General features: G+C 38.8%; 1 protein-coding gene across 6 annotated transcripts in view; it reads left to right on the forward strand.

Moving 5' to 3' along the window:
• The first annotated feature begins 5,967 nt into the window (after positions 1–5,967).
• Frmd5 (FERM domain containing 5) overlaps positions 5,968–20,340 on the forward strand; it is a 362,213-nt gene continuing 347,840 nt past the window's right edge. For all 6 annotated transcript variants that reach the window (XR_002820305.1, XM_004623349.3, XM_004623350.2 and 3 more), the window contains exon 1: positions 5,968–6,293. Coding sequence is in view for 5 of the 6 variants with exons in the window: in XM_004623349.3 (XP_004623406.1) it covers positions 6,192–6,293 (102 nt within the window). In the remaining variant the exon portion in view is untranslated. The remainder of the gene's footprint in view (positions 6,294–20,340) is intronic.

A 20,340-nucleotide genomic window follows, 5' to 3' on the forward strand; every position in this document is an offset into this window, starting at 1 on the left:
TACACAACATTTGTATACAAATATACTATATTTGTCTCATTCATGTTTTTTTTTTTTCTCCGAATGCCCTCAAGGGTGTTTTGGCTGGCTGGAGTGTTGTGGGGATCGAACTACAGCACCCTGAGGTTGACAGCTTTGTGGAAGCAGCCATTTAAACAACTGAGCTAAGGCCAGGCCCCTGTCTCATCCATGGGAAAGCTAATATACTACATTTGCAATTTAAAGGAGGATAGGTTTATTTTGGCTCACAATCTCAATGGGTTTAGACCATGGTTAGCAGACTCTAGGGCAGAAACACAACGAATACTCATGTTTGTAGTGGCATAATTTATAATAGTTAAGTGTTAGAGGCAGCTTATATGTCCATCAACAGATGAATGGATAAAGAAAATATGGCATTTATAAGCAATGGAGTACTACTGTCATAAAAAAGATAAATTTGAGTCATTTGTAGGAAAAGAGATGTACCTTGAGACTATAATGTTAAGTGAAATAAAAAAGCCACACAAGCTTAACTATTTCATGGTTTCTCTGATAGGATGAACCTAAATTATAAATAAAAGGAAAATAAAAGATAAATAATAGGAAGTAGGGAAATAGATCTTTCTCAAATTAGATGGAGATCAAGAGGGCCAGTGAAATAGCTCAGTGGATTAAAGTGCTTGCTTAGGCAGACACAGGGACCAGGAGTTCGATCCCTGGGCCTGCTGTGCCAGCCCTGCCCCCAGGGCTTGCTGAGAAAGCTTTGAGACTGGGTGTGGTGGCGCGCACCTGTAAATCCCAGCACCTGGGAGACTGTAAATAGGTGGATCACCACAAGTCTGTTCTATGCAGTAAGACCTTGTAGACCCTGTCCTAAAAATAAAAAAGAAAAGAAAAGAAAAAGAAAGATGGAGATCAAGAGATGGAGAGGGTGAGAGTGGAAGCAAAAATGAAAAAGGAATTAAGATTGTTAGGTACGTACACCAAGTCCATACAAGAATGTAAACATCATGTATCGTAAACATGTACTAATAAGGAAAAGTAAAGTGTAACTTCTTAATTAATTAAAAAAAGGAGGTGGTAGAGGAAAGTTGCTCACGCATAGAAGCCAGGCAGGACAGAGAGAAAAGAGGAGCTGAGGACAAGAACACATTCTTCAATGTCACCCCTTGAGTGAACCCCCCCCCTTAACAAGGCCCTACCTCCTCATAGAACATTAAGCTTGAACTCATCAGTGATTCCCCTAATAAGTATAATACCCTTATAAAGCTAAATCATAACATTCTGCCCCTTGACATCAAGAGACTTATATTCATCTTATATAAAATGCATTTAGTTCATCTCTAAGAGTTGTCAAGTCCTAACATTTGCAGTATAACTGAAAAGTCCAAGTCTAAAATCTCTGAGACTCCACACAATTCTTGGCTTCAAGGCCTTGTAAAAACTAAAAGCAAAATTAAATTCCAAAACTTCCAACATACCACAGTATAGGATAAACATTCCCCTTACAAAAGGAACAGTAGAATAGAAAGGATGTAAGCAAGGAAAGGAAAAATGATGGAAAGGAAGGGAAACTAAAGGAAAGGAAAGGAAAGGAAAACTGAAACCCAAAGGAATTGTATCAACATAAGACAGAAACCTAGCAAGGCAAATATTGAATCCCATAGCTCTACATCTAGCACCAACGGCAGGTTATTGTGGGATAGTAACTTCAAAGGGCATGGGACCTCCCCCACCCATGATTTTGCTTAGCCTATATTGTTTTTCTGTTTGTCTCTGTTCACTGACCACAGTTCTACTCAGTAGGATTTCCACATTCCCAGTATCTCCAAAATCCTGGCGTCTCCACTATCCTTTCAGCTTCACTTTCACAGCTTCATGCATTGTCCTGTCAGGGGTTCTGTGCTTGGCCTTCCAGGCCTTCCTCTGTAATCTGGGTATAAACCAGCACCATGTAGATGTTACAAAAATCTGCCACCAACTTGAGCAATAGCCTGACCTCCTTGGATCATAGCTGCAGAAACTTCTGAATGCCTAGATGGCTGAGTAAGATGAAATGAATCCCAGGCAACCAATTCCCTTAGGTGGTCCTTTTGAGCAGGGGGCAAAGGGACTCTCTCCTCAAATGAAAGCTTTACAATTTTGTATCTTTGAGCCTGCAAAGGATAGGGTCTGGCCAACTCCTGAAATGCTTTCAAGCTATCTTTATTATTATCCTGATGCAAAGAACTTGGTTTTTAAAAAGTGCTAATCTTTCCAACAAGGACACTTTCTTTTGCCCTAACTTTTCAGGTACTTTCCTTTAGGGCCAAAGTTTATACCATTTACTCTGCTTTTTGTTCCTAATTCTCACTATTACGATGACTGAAACCAGCCAGCAGTATCCATGTCCCAAACTACATGTTGGGATGCTTTGAAGTTTCCTCCACAAGATTTATTAGTTTACTGCCCTTAATTAGTTACTTATAAGGTCTCAGGGCATAGGCAAAATGTAGAAAATTTTTAGCAAAATGCTAGAGTATAACATAGATGGCCTTTGGTCCAACTTTCAATTGTGTTATTGTTCCCACTTGAAACCTCCTGAGCCTGGTCTTCACTGTCTAGATTCCTATCAGCATTCTGGTTGTCTGTGAAATTACCAGTGTCATATATAAAGTACTACTTAACAACATTTTAGGGTTTTGCTAGCCTGCATCTCCAAACAATTCCAAGTTCTTCCTGCAGACCAGTTCCAAAGGTTTTTAAATGTCAGTTAGTGCCATAGCAGCAATCCTATTCTCGGTACCAATTTCCTGTTTATTCAACTTTTCAGTCACTAGGACAAAATACCTGACAGCCACAATTGAAAGGAGGAACAGTTTGGCCTCAGAGGTTCAGAAGGTTTAGTTTGTGGCTGGCTACATCCAAAGTAAAAACAGCACGGTAGAAAGGATGTGCCTTGAGGAGAGCTGATCATTGTTGTGGAATCCAGAAAGCAGAGAGAGAAGGAGCCAGGACAAAAACATACCCTTCTATGTCATACCCTCAGACCCACCTCCACCAGGCCCAACCTCCTACTAGCACATTCAACAACTGAACTCAGCGGTGGATGAATCCACTAATGAGTCTATCATCCTTACTATCCAACACATTCCAAATACATAAGACTGGGAGACAGTTTAGATCTAAACTACAGGATGGACTCTCTGAAGAGTAGGAACTATTTTGTGGTATTCTCCTAGAAGATAGGTCAGTACTCTTTCCTGCCCAAACCCAAGATGATGGCAAAGTTGTATTATCTATAGTGAGATTAGACTCCAAGAACATGGCTGGCTAGATCCAGCGGGTGGTACAGGACATCTAAAGCAGAGGTAGGAGTTCAGTTATTTCAGGAATATTTGGAAGACAGTACCATCCCTTAGGACTCCTTCCTTATAGAGAAGGGGGTTGATATCCTAATAATTTGGAGGATCATGGCCTTTGTAGCTCACAATTTTATCTTAAATATATATCTAGACACCTGAAAGCTTCAACATTCTAGTTCTTAAGGCCATGTGAGGCCTTGTATTGAAAAAAAAAAAAAAAAAAAAAACCCTTCCAATCCCAGGTCTCCTGCTCTACATACTGGAGAAAAAAAAAAAAAAGGGAAAGTATTACCCAGCTGTTCCCTCAGGCCTCAGCTCATGAGCCTGGTTTTAAAGGCAGACATTTAGATTCTTGCATTTCTTTCATTATTTTTCCATCTGTTTTCATCACAAAGTGCTCTTCTATCAAAGCGGAAGGAAGCATTTGTAGTTGGATATTATGCACTAACAAGATGAATATCTAACTGGTTTTTCAATGAGGTGAGCTTCCAAGTACATATAATTTTCTTAGACTGGGCAAGGATGCTATTTAACACATTGGCATATCAACTACAATCTCATCCCTATTGATTGCATCCATGGTCATACTTTGGAGAAAGATGGTATTCAATTCCTTAGAGCTTTTGAGGATTCATGGTTCTTTTGCCTTTTTATTCTAACAGCTGCTTATTTGCATAGCCTGTTAAAGACACCTCCCTACTATCACACTAATGGGCTTCCTCTAGCTTCTTGGACAATTTTCCTTGCTCCTGTAGATTTTGTAATAAAAAGAAACTTTCATCTTCAACAAAAAAAATTTTTCTGTCTGAAATCTTTCATTATCTTTTTTCAAACATACAACAAAGCTGAACTTTATAGATTATTACTTTGGCGTAGTAATGATTTTACTTGTCTTCAAGACATTTGTGAAATTCCTAGTTTCTTTACAGATCTTCCCATGAGATGTAGATGCTGTAGAATATCTATTGATTTCATTTATTTCTGCTAAACATTTATGGAATACCTTTTATATTGTAGATACCGTACTGCTTTAGCAGTGTGAGACTATAAAATAGAGCTCGTGCTTCGTTTTATGCCTAAGACAGAACACTTGAGTCACTGGTTCTGTCTTGTATCTAATTCTGCCAGGAATTGTAGGAACTTTCTCCTGTGTTTACCAAGCACCATAAAGAAGGCAGTCAATAAGCACAGCAGTCCAGGTTATTAGGGATATACAGTAACAGAAGGAAGCAGAGAGAGAGGGAAGAGACAGGGAGAGGGAGAGAAAGGGGAGGGAGAGAGAATATGTAAAACTATGGGAGAAATATTGTTATCCACAGACAGTGAAAAATCATATTTTAGGGGGCTGGGGATTTAGCTCAGTGGTAGAATGCTTGTCTAGCAAGCTGGAAGCCCTGGGTTCGGTTCTCAATACCAAAAACAAAAGCAAAAGCAAAAAAATAACCTCAACTAAAAAAGTTACAGAAAAAAAAATCATATTTTAAATTCTAGGGGCTGGGATATAGCAGTAACACAAACCCCCCAAAACGAACCACCACCATCAACAAAAACAAGTATTTTTTTTCTAGCCTAACGTAGCCTTTAAATTTTTTGTATGTTATACTTACACAGCAAAACGGTATAAACAAAATAGGAAATTATGCATATTTCATTCTTTTAAATAAATGTATTTATCACAGCATTAGTGTTTAACATTGGAATAGCTTTTTGTCCCTCCAGTTCTACGGATTAAATCGAATTTTGAATATGATAGGCAAGCACTCCACTATTTAAACTGGGTGCCCAATTTAATTCATAATATGTCCCTCTCATAATCTTTAAGGGAGAATATCACGTTGCTTGGTGAAATTTTGGTAAAGAACTTGAAGTTTTTATATGGGAGGGGCACAAATAAATGGAAGCATTTATTTTCTTTGTGATATATGCCTCCGGACATTGTGCACTGAGTGTTTAATGAATAAGTCTCCAAGACGTAATAATTTTAGTTCTAAAGGTGCAAAGATCTATCAATTCCTCTGCCCCATACCAGATGAAGGAGCACAGCTTAGTCTCCTTGTCTTCTAAAAATCGAAGGAAGGAGGCGAGAATGTTCAAGTGTAGGTTTCCTAGGAGCCAACCTGTGCTGACGATCTTTTTCTTACGGTTCCAGCAGCTTTTACTCGGGCGACTCGAGGACACCTCTAGCAGGGCTGCCGCCGAACCCGCAGCAGCAGAGGCGCCCGTGCTCTGCAGGTGCAGGAACTGCGCTCTCGCGCCCCTCTGCTTCTTCACTAGGCTGCCAGAGGGCGGCGCGGGGTGCAGGAGTTGGCCCCGAGAACAGCTCAGACGTATTCCAGGGAGTAGACAAGATCCAGTCGGGTACCCACACCTGCGGTGGGGAGGGGAAACCGCGAGCAGCAGAGGGTTTGGGACGCTGGGGGGCTGGTCCGACTCGCCTCAGTTGGGACTGTTTTCCCTGATTGCCTCCCTAGAATGCCCATCATCGCAGTCCTTGATTTTATTGGCTTTTCTGTCTGCCACTCAGTTCCGCCGCGCTGCTTTCTATTGGCTTCTTTGGGTCATGACCCCGCCCAGCGAGACGGTCGGAGCGGCTGGGCGCGGGGCTAGAGAGCTAAGGCGACAGAGAGCGGGCGAGCTAGCGAGAGAGCGGGGCCCCGGCTCCTCGCTGAAGGAAGGCGGCGGCCGCTCTGGAGAAGGAGGTGGAGGGGAAAGAGGTGCAGCCGGCCGACAGCAGGCAGCGGCGGGGACGGGCCGGGGTGATGGTGCAGGCATCCCGGGCCAGCGCGGGGCTGCCGGGCTGAGGGCTCCGGTCCGGGTCCGCAGCGCCGCCGCGTCGCTACCGGGGCCGGGCGAGCGGGCGGGAAGATGCTGAGCAGGCTGATGAGCGGCAGCAGCAGGAGCCTGGAGCGCGAGTACAGCTGCACCGTGCGGCTGCTGGACGACAGCGAGTACACCTGCACCATCCAGGTCAGCAACCCGCCCCCGGCCTCGCCGGCGGGGCTCTCGCGGTCCGGCCCCGGCCCCAGCTCCAGCCCGCCAGTGGGCGCGCGCCCGCGGCTTCCTCCCGGGCCGCCCCGTCGGGGCGCGGCCACGCGTCGCTTCCCTGTCTCCTCGGCTAGGAGGACGAAGGTTTATGTCATGATTCCTCCCTGGGCAGTTGTGAGTCAGAGCTCTCGCAAGGTAGAGCACACGCGCAGCCCGCGCATAGTGGCCTACCGAGGGGTCCAGCCCGCCGGGCCCCCGCCTTTGTGTCCCGAGTCCTGTCGCGTGGGCCATTTCTAGGGGGCGTGAGGCAACAAGTCCCAGCGATTTGGGGGCTGGCAGTGGTTGGGAAGAATGGGTACTTACCCAAACGCCAATAATGCGATGGTGCTGCCCAGCATTTCTTTCAAGACCTGGTATTTTTGAAAGGGTTTTTATGACCCTTGCTAAGTCTCCTTGCACGGCGTCTGGGCGGCACATCAGGAGTAGTAGCCCTCCCTGGGAATATGGTCACAAAGTCGGAGATTGGAAACGGGGACCGAGCCCCCGTGCCGAGTGCGCCAGCCCGGAGCATCCTGGTCTCGCTGCCCTTTGTGGAGAAGCAAATTGAGCTGACCCGGAGGGGTCTCACCTGATCCCTTCCTCGCCTGCTTGTCGCAAGGAACAAGAGGAGCCTTCTCAGCTCAGCTGTGATAGACAAAAACTGCCATTCCGGGTCGTACCCTCGCCCCCCCCCATTTGTTTATTTATTTATTTTTGCTGACAGTGCTCAGTAACGCAAAATAGCGGTGCGCGAGAAAGACGCTCCGTAGCGTGTGGCAGCAGCTGCTCTGCTGACGACTGCTCGGTTCACCCCCAGCCCCCCCCCAAAAAAAAAAAAAAAACCCACAACAAAACAGCTCAGGGCACAAGTGCTAATTGCTTCCAGAAATCCATGAAGGTTGAGAAAGAGCACAAAATATCTTTTTAAGGCCACTTAAATACAGATTGAACTGTCATAAAGAGGCTAGCCATCAAATGAAAGTATGATAGTTCAGTATGACAGAAAGATACTATTCTTCTGCTGAATGGGTGACATGCTACTTTTTGTTTCTATTGTAGCATTGTACCCTGTAAATTTTTGTTTGTTTTGGTGGAAGAGGAGACAACACAGAGTTGATCTTTGCCATTTGAGTACATTGTCAAGAGGTTTTAAAATTGATTCTTTTGTCTTAAAATTTAAAGCGTTTACTCAATACCCTACCAAAGGTAGTGTGAGATTCAACTTCATTAGTCTTAAGAATACTTTGGGATACAGGGTGAAAAAATTTCTGGAGGAAGTTAATAACTTTTGCCAAGATACAAAACAAATGAAACACAATTTACCATTCCACTAGACCTGGCTGATAGCCTTGTGGTTGTAAGGTATTACAACAAGGCAATGAGTTATTTTTCCCAGTTAGTAGGACCTCGTGGTAATTTTTTTCAATTGCTATTGAAAAAAGAGTAAGTTAAGCAGGATTTACTAGATATATGCTAGATATATCCTGCTATGGTTGAGTTTATTTTCCTGCTGCTCTTATTTTACATTATTATAATTAATGTTATAAAATGTTTAAGCATAATATAGCCACACACTGGTAAGTATCTATAGTTTAGGCACTTGTGCATTGTGATTCTTGTCAAGAATCTTAAGAAACACAGGGATTCTAATATATATGTAATGTTATTCTTAGGCATCACTCTTTGAATTACTTTAGTTTCCACCCATTAGAAAAGACAGTATCTATTATGAAATTATTATTCTTTACATAAGACATTCTTTGAGCATTTAGAGATTGAGCTTTTCTTAACTTTTCCTCATATATTTCTGTAGTTTGTGTGTGCGCGTGTGTGTGTGCGTGTGTGCGTGCACGTATGTGCATGTGTGCACTTGTCAAACACTGGGCATAGTCGTTTAAATTAGAATAGAATGGTTCAGTGATACTTATAAAATTTTAAGAATTTCAGTACTGTATTTTAAAAATTTTGTGGTGGTGATTTGAACTCTTTCCTTGAAGTGTTGTATAGTACATGTGTGTTTAAATAAGGTGTATATTTTACCAAGATTTTCATGACTTTTGAGATAGAGACTCATTTAGGGTATTACAGAATTTGTATGTCCCTGGGTTGGAATGGTGATAGCCACATTTGGTAAATTTTAGTTGTAGGCAGGTCTGTGTAAGTATGGTATTGGTCTAGCCTTTCCTGCAGCAGCAGATATACTGATGTGGCATTTAGGATATGATTATTAAGGTAATCAAAATCCCTTATATTTTCTCAGTGATGGTTGCCACAGTTACCACTTCATCCTTTCGTTTTTTTCTGATATGCAGATGTATTTGTAGACCATGAAAAATGAAAGTATACATAGGAGGGTTGTAGTATAATTGCTCCCCTGTGAAGAACGTTGTTCACAGCTCCCTGCCAGTTTTGAAGGTCATTGCTTCATAAATGCAGATCTGGTCCCTATTTTTCACTCATCTGTTTTATTTATGCATATCTATTTTTTTAGCCACAGTTATTACCTTTATTATTTATTATTGGGAGAAAATAGGAAAAATTAAAAATGAAAAGCTGCTTAATAATTTTTTGGCTCAATCTGAATGGAATCATTTAAAATGCCTAGGCATGCAATATCCCAAGGAATATTTTTTAGTCATCTTTCATGTTTCAAAAGTTTATAAATTATTAAGACTATATATATTACAGAATTTCTAGTAAAAATATATTGAAAAAGTATACTTTTAACTGGAAAGTACTAATAGTTTTTTTTGTGATTACTGAAAGATAAAGCTACTGCAGAAGTGAATTTAATTTTATTGGGGATACATTAAAATAACTGATTCAGCAGCAAGGTTAAGCTAAATTTTTAAATAAGTTACTACCATAAATAAAATGTGTACACAGAGTCTGTTCTATTATAGTGGAACCAGGATTTGGATTTGGTTGTTGCTTCCCCACTTAGTAATTTTGGCACCTAGTGGGGAGGGAGAGACAGAGCAAATGAATTGAGCCCGGTGCTCGCCAGCTACCCTGTGTGCATTGTTATCTCTTTTTCCCCTCACAATAGCCTTATGGAATGAAACATATTCATCATACCAGATGAAGAAAATGGGATTATGGATTGTTGGGAGGGCCTTGTTTGTTGAATGGCTAACTAAACATTCTCTTAGTTACCTTGCTGATACCTAACATCATCCATAATGAGAGATAGCTGGTAATATTTCTATTTCACAGATGAAAAAACAGGTCCAAGGGGCAAAGGTACTTAATCAGTGTTAGGAGCTGGCTCTGCCATATTTAAACATTGGTCTTTTGTTTCTTAATCCATTTTTATTTCCACTACATTCTGGCTCTCCAAGTCACTTCATTTTTCTTTGCCTTAATAACCTCATCTATAAAAAGGAAATAATACTTATTTCATATGATAAAAAGGAGATTATTTGGAACTATTATAATTAGGGAATATTAAAAAAACTAACATGCATCGTGGCTTATAAATTCAAATAAAATATAATGGAAAATGTTTTATTATTTTTTTAAGAAAATAGGTTAAGTTTTAATCCCCCCTTGAAATGATTTCTGATCAATCTCAATGAAATTACAAAATCTCTGGCTGGGATAGCTTGATTCTTAGAGTTCTTTTTAAAATTCAAGAATTTCCATTACCCTTCTCTCCTATGAAGTCTTTGGCCTGAGAGGGACATTTATTTATCCCTGAACTATAATTTGTATTTTCTAAGAATTTCTGCTTTATATTTGGAAAGTAGAATCCCTTATTAATGCAAAGTGGATGTTAGAAAATTAGAATAATTTTATTCATAGAGAAAAACCACAAAGCTATTCTATCTTCATGAATATTGATTTTTTCATAATTAATTTCAACAGGTAATTGTGCTTAGTAGCTTTATTACAGTAGCAAATCAGTTAGATTCTTGAACTGGAACAGCTCTAGAATTTGCACTCTAGAATCCTAGAAGCACTCGTATTTTTTTAAAAATTTCTATATTAAATATTATACAAATCTGTGTTTTTAGTAAAAAAGATAAATTCTAGATATGTCATTATGCTCTAGTCTTTTTGCTTAAAGAAGTGTCAGTGGCAACCAAGAGCAATCCAGACGTATTCACCACAGTGGATTTTACTCATGAGTGTTTGTATGAATTTGCATTCTATTAAACGCTTGGACTGAATATGCTAAATGAGGCAATTCAACTTAAAGTATAATAAAAGAGCCTGTGTTTTTTGAGTTTTGCTTGTTACATTGCTCAGAAACTCAGTATAGCTTTCTTGTCACTAATATCAGACCTCTTTTTTAAAAAAGACTTTGTTATATAGTCATAGTGGTTTATGTACAGTAATTATTACATGATTGGTAAATCTCTTCTAAAATTACTGCCTATTTATTTTGCTTTAGACATGTTTAAACCTATGTATTTAGTACAGGGTCTACAGGGTCTCACTATGTAGATCAGACTTGCAGTGCTTCTGTTTTCAGCTTCCCAAGCACTGGGATTACAAGTGTGCACCACCACGGACAGTGTCAATTGCCATCCCAGCATGCCCCTGGGGGCTGGGCTGGCACCGCACATTGAGCATCAGACCCCTGCCCACTACATTCTGCCTAAGTAGGTGCTTTAGTCTGCTGAGCTATCTGGCTGGCCCAGAGATGCAAATATTTTTGTGAGAGATTTTAATTTGCAATTTATAAAAGAGAAAGCTACGTCATGAAGCCATAGCTCCTAGTTCAAAGCCTTGCTTATAGTTCAATACATCTGTTCTGATTTGTTTGCTTGCTGTGTTGAATTTCAACATTAATATTTATTATGCTTGAAAACAATAAACATTTTATAACTGTAGCTTCTATCATTTCAGCCTGTCCCGTTATAAATCATTTTCCTCTGCAATCCCTCCTCATGGTGAGAAGTACAGAATGTAAATGTATTTATGGAGTCTTTGACGTCTCTGGTAACTTTCTGCAATTATTGTTTGTTAAATTAGTGGAACCCAGTCTGTAAGCACCTATGACTTTTTGGCTTATCCCTTAGAATTTCAAGCCTTTCAGGTTTCTTTCCCTGTTCCTTCAGGTTTAGAGAACTTAGTTTAAATGAATATTGTGTAATGCAATGTTTCATGGAACATTAGAGGTCTGCCAGAATTAGAATTCTGAATGTAGGGATCGGTGTAGCCACAGAAGCCTCCTTCTTTCCTTTTTCCTAAATCAGACCTAAAATGGGATGCAGACCTCCCGGTTCCATATCCAGCCTTTTACCCCAATAGGAGGAGGTTTTCTCTTTCTTTCTCTTTCTTTCTTTCTTTCTTTCTTTCTTTCTTTCTTTTTTTTTTTTTTTTGGCAGAACCAGGGATTGAACTTAGGCCCTTGCACTTGCCAGGCCAGCGCTTAGTCTACTGAGCCATGTCCCCGGCCCTAATAACATTTTAGTTTTCCTTTTTCTCTCTTTTTTTTCCCCAATAGGAAGTTAACCATGCTACCCAATCTGTTCCTAGTTATGTCTATTTTAAAATATACCAGCCACACCTACAACATCCTGCCAGATCTACAGACCCTGTTTTGTGGATCAGCTTCTTGTGGGTTACAGTTAACCCAGGTGTGCCTTGCCAGGGTTTTAACAACACATGAGATTGTCATGGACAGTTGGCAGCAATCTTCTAGCTTTTCTTTCTTTTTTATGTGGTGCTGAAGACGGGATGATGTTGCTTTCCTGGAGGCATGCGGGAGAGGCAGTCATTGCCTCTTTTGTTTTTTGGCCTTGATGCCTCTGATTCAAGACAGACACCTGATTGGTTTTCTTACACAGCTGAGAAATTTGAAAGGTATTAAAACATCTTCATTGCCATATTACAGAGTGAATGATGTTTTCTCAAAAGAGCAGAATACCTGGTCATATAACCAGTCTAGCATTGAAGCAGGTCTTCCATTCATGCAAGACTGTAGACTCTGCTAACCAATACAACTCTTTGAACATCTACACATTCTTGAAATATAGGTATAGTCAAAGAGAGCCTAAAGATAGCAGAGAGTCTTGAGTGTACAGTCTGTCAAACCCCAGTTTTTCTAGGAACTAAACCCTAGATTTAAAACATGTACCCCTGATTTCCCAAGGCTACCATGTGATCCTTCTTGTCAGTATTTTGACCAAGATAGAACACTGTATTGGTCTTCTACCAGTTGCAGTTTCTTATTACTTCTCAGGATGATTTTACTTTTGTGATCTTTCCATTTTTCTTATATTCTACATTGGGAAGATGGAAACGTATAAAAACTCTTAGGTTCAAAATGTCCAGGATTGGACCAAACACAAACTTATGTAGATCAAGTTCTCTAAAGAGGTCTTTTCGTGCCATGCTCATACAGGCAAATTAATTGGGCCACATGCTTGGCAACCACTGAGTTTGTATACAATAGCCCCATTCACTTTTCTCCAGAAAACACCCTCTTGACAGTGATTATAGCTTTTCATTTGTCTCCTCCTCTACTTCTAACTCCTTGCATGATCATGACCTCATTTGCTGGTTCATATTTAGAGGCACTTTAGACTACTCCAGAAATGCTTCAGGACTCACTCCAGAGTGTTAATGATCATTTCAAAACTTTAAGAACACCATTGCTACCAAGGGAAACCGTTCAAGATCAGGAACAAATCTAGCTGTTCTCATGTATCACTCAAGTAATCTTCCTATGTCACAATTCAAGGACTCTTCCTTTTGTAGAAATTGTGGACTCTTTCAAAAGCATGGAAGATAGAGGAAAGAATGAGTTAAAGCAGTGCTTTATTTTCCATTGTGTGGTCTCTGAACATCAGCATCAGTATCACTTGGGTACTTGTTTGAAATGTAAATTCTTCATCCTACCCCAGACCTAGTGAATTAGAAACTAGAGATGAAACTCAGCAGTATATTTTAATAAGCTTCTAGGTGATGCTTCTATTCATGAAGATTTGAGAATCATTACTAGTGAAGTATGGGCGCATTTGGTAGATGAAATGGACAAGTCTTGTTGATTGCATATAGGAGTGAGAGAAAAGAGGCAAAGAATAGATCCCATATTTCTGACTTTGTTTTATTTCTATATGATCATGTGATTATCCTCACAAAGTAAAAGTGTGTGTACAGATCTGCATACCTTCTTCAAGTAAGCAGGATTCCAAAGATTCCACAATAGATTATTACATCAGTTTGATGCTGTTATATTTACCAGTGTGAGTTTATTTTTTCTTTCAGATTTAAAATCTATATGATTATTGTGTATTCATATTTTTTAAACAATTTCTTTGCACAGCTTAAATTATTGGGGAAAAGGAAGAGTAAGTAGCCTTGTCATCTGAAAATTTAAAACTTAAGGAGAAATGGACAAACACATAAATAGCAAACTACAGACATCATGAACCCAGGGACTAAGACAAGATGATACAGCACAGCAGTGCAAATGAGGGATGGAGCCTAGGAAAGGGGGTGACTCCCAAATTAATAAGCATTTTTCAGTGGAGATGAGATTTGAACTAGGTTATGAAAGATTGCCAAAAGCAGGAAATAGATGTGGGGTGGGGAGGGTATTCCAGGCTGAGTTAAAAGCAGGCTGCTTGTAGAGAGAAAATCTGCAGATGTAAAGTCTTTAGTTTTTCCTTTAGTATGCATATTTGACTTACTTTGGTATAGTTGAATCAAACAACAGAAATGTACTTGCTTAGGGATAATTACTGTCAGCAAATTTCAGTCATTCTTGACATATTGGGAAGAGTCAGTCCAAACTAAAAATAAACACTTAAAGCTCGTGTTGAATTAAATCTAATTTTATAATATAAATTAAGATTCTTTAAAAAGCAGTGGCATCTTACAACAAAAAGGTAGATTCTCATTTAAATCTTAATCCTGTGGTTGTAACTATGTGTGAATTTTATTTCCAAGAGACTTCTCCTCTTTGGCATCAGTTTAATGATCTGATTGGAAAAAAAAAGAGGGTTATTGAATTCCAACTTTTAGCTGATATTTGAAAATCCTTTAATGGATATGGTACTGCGTCACTTGGGCATTAACAGTTAAAAAATGTGACCCATGAAACCCTAAAAGAAACATTTCAGCCTCTCTGTCCTGAAACCTAACTGTCCACCAAAAATAGTTTCTCTAGAGGATGAAGAGCACTTTCCTGGATTCCCTAGGGGCTCCTGCCTGGCAGCTCCAAAGTTCCCAGCCTTGCATAGGGTGCACTTTTAGCAGTCAGCACAATGCCAGGCTAGAACTTCAGGGATGGGCACCTTCAAGAAAGCATTATTGGGTGTTTGACCAGTCAGTGTTTGGAGGCATGCCAGTGTTAATAGGTTATTTTGCTCTGGAAAAGGAGAAAAAGAAGGGTGAGTCTAAGGACTGATGAATAGTGCATAGAGACAATAGGAACACTCTTTTGTTGGAGAGATAATAAGGACATTGCTATGAAGTAGTATTATGGGAACCAAAAAGTTTGGCAGAGGCCAATAGGTCCAAGACCTATCCAAGTCTTGTTGAGATTTTTGCCCCTAGAAAAATCCAGACCCTTAAAGTTTTTTATTAGAATTGAAGAATTATAGACCAAAAGGACTTCATGCTCTGGCACAGATGTCTGGTGGAAAGGTGGTTGTTTTTGTTTGTTTGTTTGTTTGTTTGTTTGTTTGTTTGTTTTTGGTAGCTGGAAACTTTATAGTACACACCTACCTCTCTATACAATAGAATATCTCATCAGGCCTTTGAGAGGCCTCTCATAAGCTAGTCCATCAAAGAAGTTTGACTGTCGAGAAATAAAATCTGATAAAAGATAGTGCCAGTACTGTAGAATGTAACTTGAAATTGTGCCCAACTTTAGGTTCCACTGAATGTGAAGAAGGAAAATTTAACAAGTGCATAGGAGTTTGGGGTAGCTGCAGGATAAAAGATTGTGAACCAGCTATTACAACGTCAGATTTTATGTATAGCATAACTCATCTGAAAAATCAACTGTTTTAGTTTAGTTTTTGATACAGATTCCTGAAGACTTTGTGTTTCATTTGAACTGAGAGTTTCTTTTTCTTTTTTAAGATGGTCTCACTATGTAGCTCAGGCTGGCCTTGAACTCACTATGTAGCTCAGGCTGGCCTAGAACTCACAGTGATTCACCTGCCTCAGCCTCCTCCCAGTTAAAGCATGCATTACCATACCTGGGTTAAACTGAGTATTACATATTTATTTCTATTAACTTGTTTCCCCAATTATTTCTTAATGACTTTATAGCTACAATGAAACTCTGTCTTTGTGTCTTTCTTTAGGTCTAGTATTTTGGAAATGAAAAGACTTTGGGGCTATGGTGAGGGAAGTCTTTACTCTAGGTAGTGAAGATTATGAAATATAAGAGAGAATTAAAGTAATTAGTAAAGGGAGAAACAAAAGATCAAATCTTGAGACACTGAGGATGGAAGCCAGATATGCTGGCTCATCCCTATAATCCCACACAATGGGAGGCAGAAGCAAGAGGATCTCAAGTTCAAACTCAGCGGGCAACTTAATGGCAAAGTGAGACTCCCTGTTTCAAAATTAAAAAAAAAAAAAAGTGTTAAAAGGACTGAGGATACAGCTGAGTGCAAAGCCCCTGGGTTTGTTGCTCAGTACTCCAAACAAACAAATAAGCAAACACCCTGAACAACAACAAAGAGATGAAAGGTAGAACAACATGATTCAAGCAGAAATACCTAGAAATCTGTAGAGAGAATTTGAAGAAATAGGTTGGGGATAATGAAAGAATATTGGCTAGCTATGCTTTTTTTTTTTTTTTTTTTTCCAGACAAGCGCTTATTCTACTGAGCTATCTCCCCAGCCCCAATGCTGTTGTTGTAGCTGTGTATGATAGAGGTTTAATAGTTTTAACAGAGTATTCTGGGCTTGGTCTCTATGTGAGGTTGATATTTGAAATATTCAGCAATCAATGGATTATGGTGAATATCTGTCCTAGAGCTGGGTATAGAGCCTTCTGCTGGGCCAGACACAAGATATTTATCACTGAGTACCTTGCATTCTGAGGCTTCCCATTTGTGCTTGCTGGATGTGCAGTCTAAATGGTCTAGGCTTTACCCACCTGGGAAGTGGTGACCCATTCTGTCTTTCACAGGATTCCCAAATACAACTCTGATCATTTTCTCTTTAAAATCTGTCCTGATTTCTCCATTGTCTATTGGATGCCAGTAGCCTTTTAGCATGGCACAGAAGGGCTTCCATGATCTTTTAGGTGTCTTTCTTTCTAGCACTGTGTCATGTCTTCCTCCGTACCTCTCCATGCTCACCACACTGTTGGTCAAACTCTCATCACCTCCTTATTCCAAGGGCAACTCCCTCCCCAGTGTTGCTGGATAGTGCCTTGGGGGACCTTATTATAGCAGTTACTACCTTGAAATGTAAATATTTACTTACATGTCTGCTTCTCACTAGGCTGAACTATTTGAAGGGCAGAAATTATATATATATTGTTTTTCTTTATTCATTTGATATTGCTGGATGTCTAGTCCAAGGCCTCATGCTAGACAACACTGTACAACTCTACTATACCCCCATTTCCAGAGATTATTTCTTTGTTGAGTTAGTATGGTGATTATAGACATGCATGGACAAAGGTTTGAGCTCTGAAAAGACAATAATTAAAAACGTAAATGTAACATTGCTTCTAGCTTGAGGTAAATAGATTTTAAAAATAAAGATATCAGATATTTTGGTTTTAAGAGTTATGTAGTTTCCCTAGCCGAATGTATGTATTATTAAGTAGAGATTTATGGTTTAGTTTTCTTAATTAGGCTCCATTTATTTTTCAGAATTGTGTAGGATTATTTATAAATAGGTAAACTTTGACACAACGCATATTCTAATAAAAATTAGAGTTTAGAAACATCTTGGTAGTGTTCTTTACTGCATCCCTATTTTCTTTGTTCCTTAAAATGTTTTTCTGACGTGATTATATTAAAATAAATGTAGTGGCAAAGTATGTATCATAACAACATACTGCTGTTGTGTCTTAGGGAGTCATTTGAGATAATAGCCATATTACATATTTTGAAATTGTAATTATGTTACTTGATCCAAAAAAATGTGTTGATTTTTGCTGTTTTAAAGTACTCTGTGATAGGTACTTTGTATGTATTCTTTCATTTAATTATATAGAAAATGTTATTGTTCCTAGTTGCTGTTGCACACATGGAGGTTCGGAGATGTTAACTATCTTCATATTCTAGGAGTAGTAAGAAGGGGAGTTGGAATTTGAGCTCAGTCTGTGTGAATTCAGAATTGCATGTGATTGCTTTATGAAGAAGTTTAATGGAAACAACACTGGGGGAATCAGGAGACCTTTGTTAAATGCCTAATTTTGTGATGCTGGGCTGGTAACTTAACTGCCAAGATTAAATGTAACCTCCCATCTGCAAAAAGAGGAGGCTCAAATAAAAGATCTCTCCAGTCCTTTAAAGTGTGAACGTTATGTAGTTCTCAAGACGTTTGCTTATAGTTCAATAAATGCTTTTCTCTTGTGTTCCTTCAGTGAGTGTTGTTCTTTATGAATGAAGTTATTCCTTTTAAAGAAAGAGATGTCAAAGGGAGATTGATGACTGCTTCAGTATGTGGTCTGACCCTGAGTTTTGCAGAGCACAAAATACAGTTTTATCTACTTGATCAACACAGATTAGTTTCTGGGTAATTGATTATGTTAACCAAATTATCAGAATCACTCTTAATTATAGCTAGAAAATTAAATATGAATATCTGCCATTGTGGACAATGCTGTCAGGATCAAAGACTTTGAAAAATCTAATCAGACAGTTGCTTTGGAAAGCAAAGTGCAGTAAATTGTTTTGAAGGATATTCTTCCAGGCTGGGTAAAAGTCTTAAATAATCTCTATTTCATAGTAGAATTTTATTAATTATGTATTTGTCAGATTAATTTTTTCCTCCTCCATTGGATAATACCTAACATTGATAGTTTTTTTTAATTTATTTTTTTTTAATTTTTCAACAAATAATACACTGCATATATTCTTCTTAGTGGTTAATTGCTGTACAAGATGCGGACTTGTGATCCTATTTACAAACACCATTAGAACAAATCATTCTATTCATTAACAGAATGTAACTATATATCTATCCCAACCACTTTGAATACACAGATACAAAATGGACATTCATCTGTATACCCCATTTTTCCTAAGTTCCGTTATTGAATATTATAGGTGTGTAAACTCAGCAAAATATTCTAAAAGAGTCCAGTAGCCCATAATAGCATTGGGTCTTCTGTTTAACTGGCAATGTCAGAAATTATTGACCTGAGTCCCCCACAGCTCAACTTAACAGCATGGCTTTATTTCTTATAATTTCGTCTTCATACTTTTCTACTGGATGGTTAAGACCAAGGTAAAGCAGGACCTATGCAACAAGAGTTGTAGCTTTTTGGTCTGAGAAGGTCAGTGAAATGCCCTCAGGATTTGTCCTGAGATCCTGTACCTCAGATTGTAGAACCTTTATCAGTGCAGCCATGTGGATGAGTCACGGCCAATGCTTGGCCAATGTGCTCTCTGTGAAAGCCTGAGAGAGTATCTTCTAACATTGATAGTTTTTAGTCCATCCCCCATCTTCCCACCACTTTATGAAGAATACTGTGGCTGTGCTAATGCAATTTATTTTATTTTATTTTATTTTATTTATTTATTTATTTATTTATTTTTGCGGAACTGGGGATTGAACTTAGGCCCTTGGGCTTGCCAGGGAAGTGCTTATTCCACTGAGCCATCTCCCCGGCCCCAAGAAGAATTTTTTTTTTGGCGGAACTGGGGATGCAATTTATTTTAGATATGTGAATTTTCCTCTTCTTCCTCCTGTTCCCTATTTCTCTCCTCCTGCTGTTCTTCAGAAGCTATAAGGGTTACATTCTGTTTACTTTGATTAGACTGAGTATATCTCAAGATTCAGTTCTAAGTAGTTTTCCCAAAAAATTATTGAACTTGATTAAAAAAATAATTTTATACTATAATTCACTAGTTTGCCTTTGATAAGAAAGCTTTTCTCTAACATTGATTCTAAATTCCCTGGGGCTCGTTTCTGCCATGGGTCTCATATGTGACTATTATCATTCTAGCATACGCATTGTTATATAATCTGGGTGATAAACAGAGGATACGCACTCTGCGTATGAATCTAGTCTATTTGAAAGATTTTCATTATTCTTTTGCTCTCAAGTTTCCAAAATACTGTGTTCTACAGATTTAGAAAACAGATTTAAACTTGCCTTTTAAAAATGCTAGATGTGGTTGTACTTATAGTCCCAAATCAGGCTGAGGTAGGAGAATGGCTTGTCCTAGGAGTTTACGGCTATCCTGGGTAATCTAAGGAGACCCTCTCTAGGAAAAAAAAAAAACAGGTTTAGGGGGATACAGTTATATAAAGTAAAATTTGCTCCTTTTTATATCTATAGTTGTCAGAATTTTGACACGTATGCAGTTGTATAACTATCGTAGATAGAATATTTTGTAAAATTTCCTTATTCCTTTGTATAGTCATTCCATTCTTCTTTCCCTAGCTTCTGGCAACAGTAAATCTTGACTTCTGTCCTTATAGTTTTATCTTTTCCACAGTGTTGTAAATAGGATCATGCAATATGTAATCTTGTGAGTCTGACTTCTTTCACTTAGTAAAAAGGCATTTTTCAAGATACAACTTATATACCATAAAGTTAGTCTGCTTAAGTTATACACTTAGCAATTTTTAGTATATTTTCAGACTTTTGCAGTCATTAACATAATCTAGTTCTAGAACAAATATATCATTTCCACAATGAAGACTTAGCAGCAGTTACTTTTCTTCTCCCATTCTCCTTTCCTGAACTCCCAGCCTTAGGAAAACACAAATCTGTATTCTATCTTTGTAGATTTGCTTATTCTGGACATTTCAGTTTATGATATCTTACAATATGTAGTATTATGTAACTAAATATAGATGCAGAGTCTGCCAAAAAAAAAAA

The sequence above is a fragment of the Octodon degus genome, unplaced genomic scaffold (genome assembly GCF_000260255.1).
Source record: "Octodon degus isolate 3935 unplaced genomic scaffold, OctDeg1.0 scaffold00002, whole genome shotgun sequence".
NCBI classification, from domain to species: Eukaryota; Metazoa; Chordata; class Mammalia; order Rodentia; family Octodontidae; genus Octodon; species Octodon degus.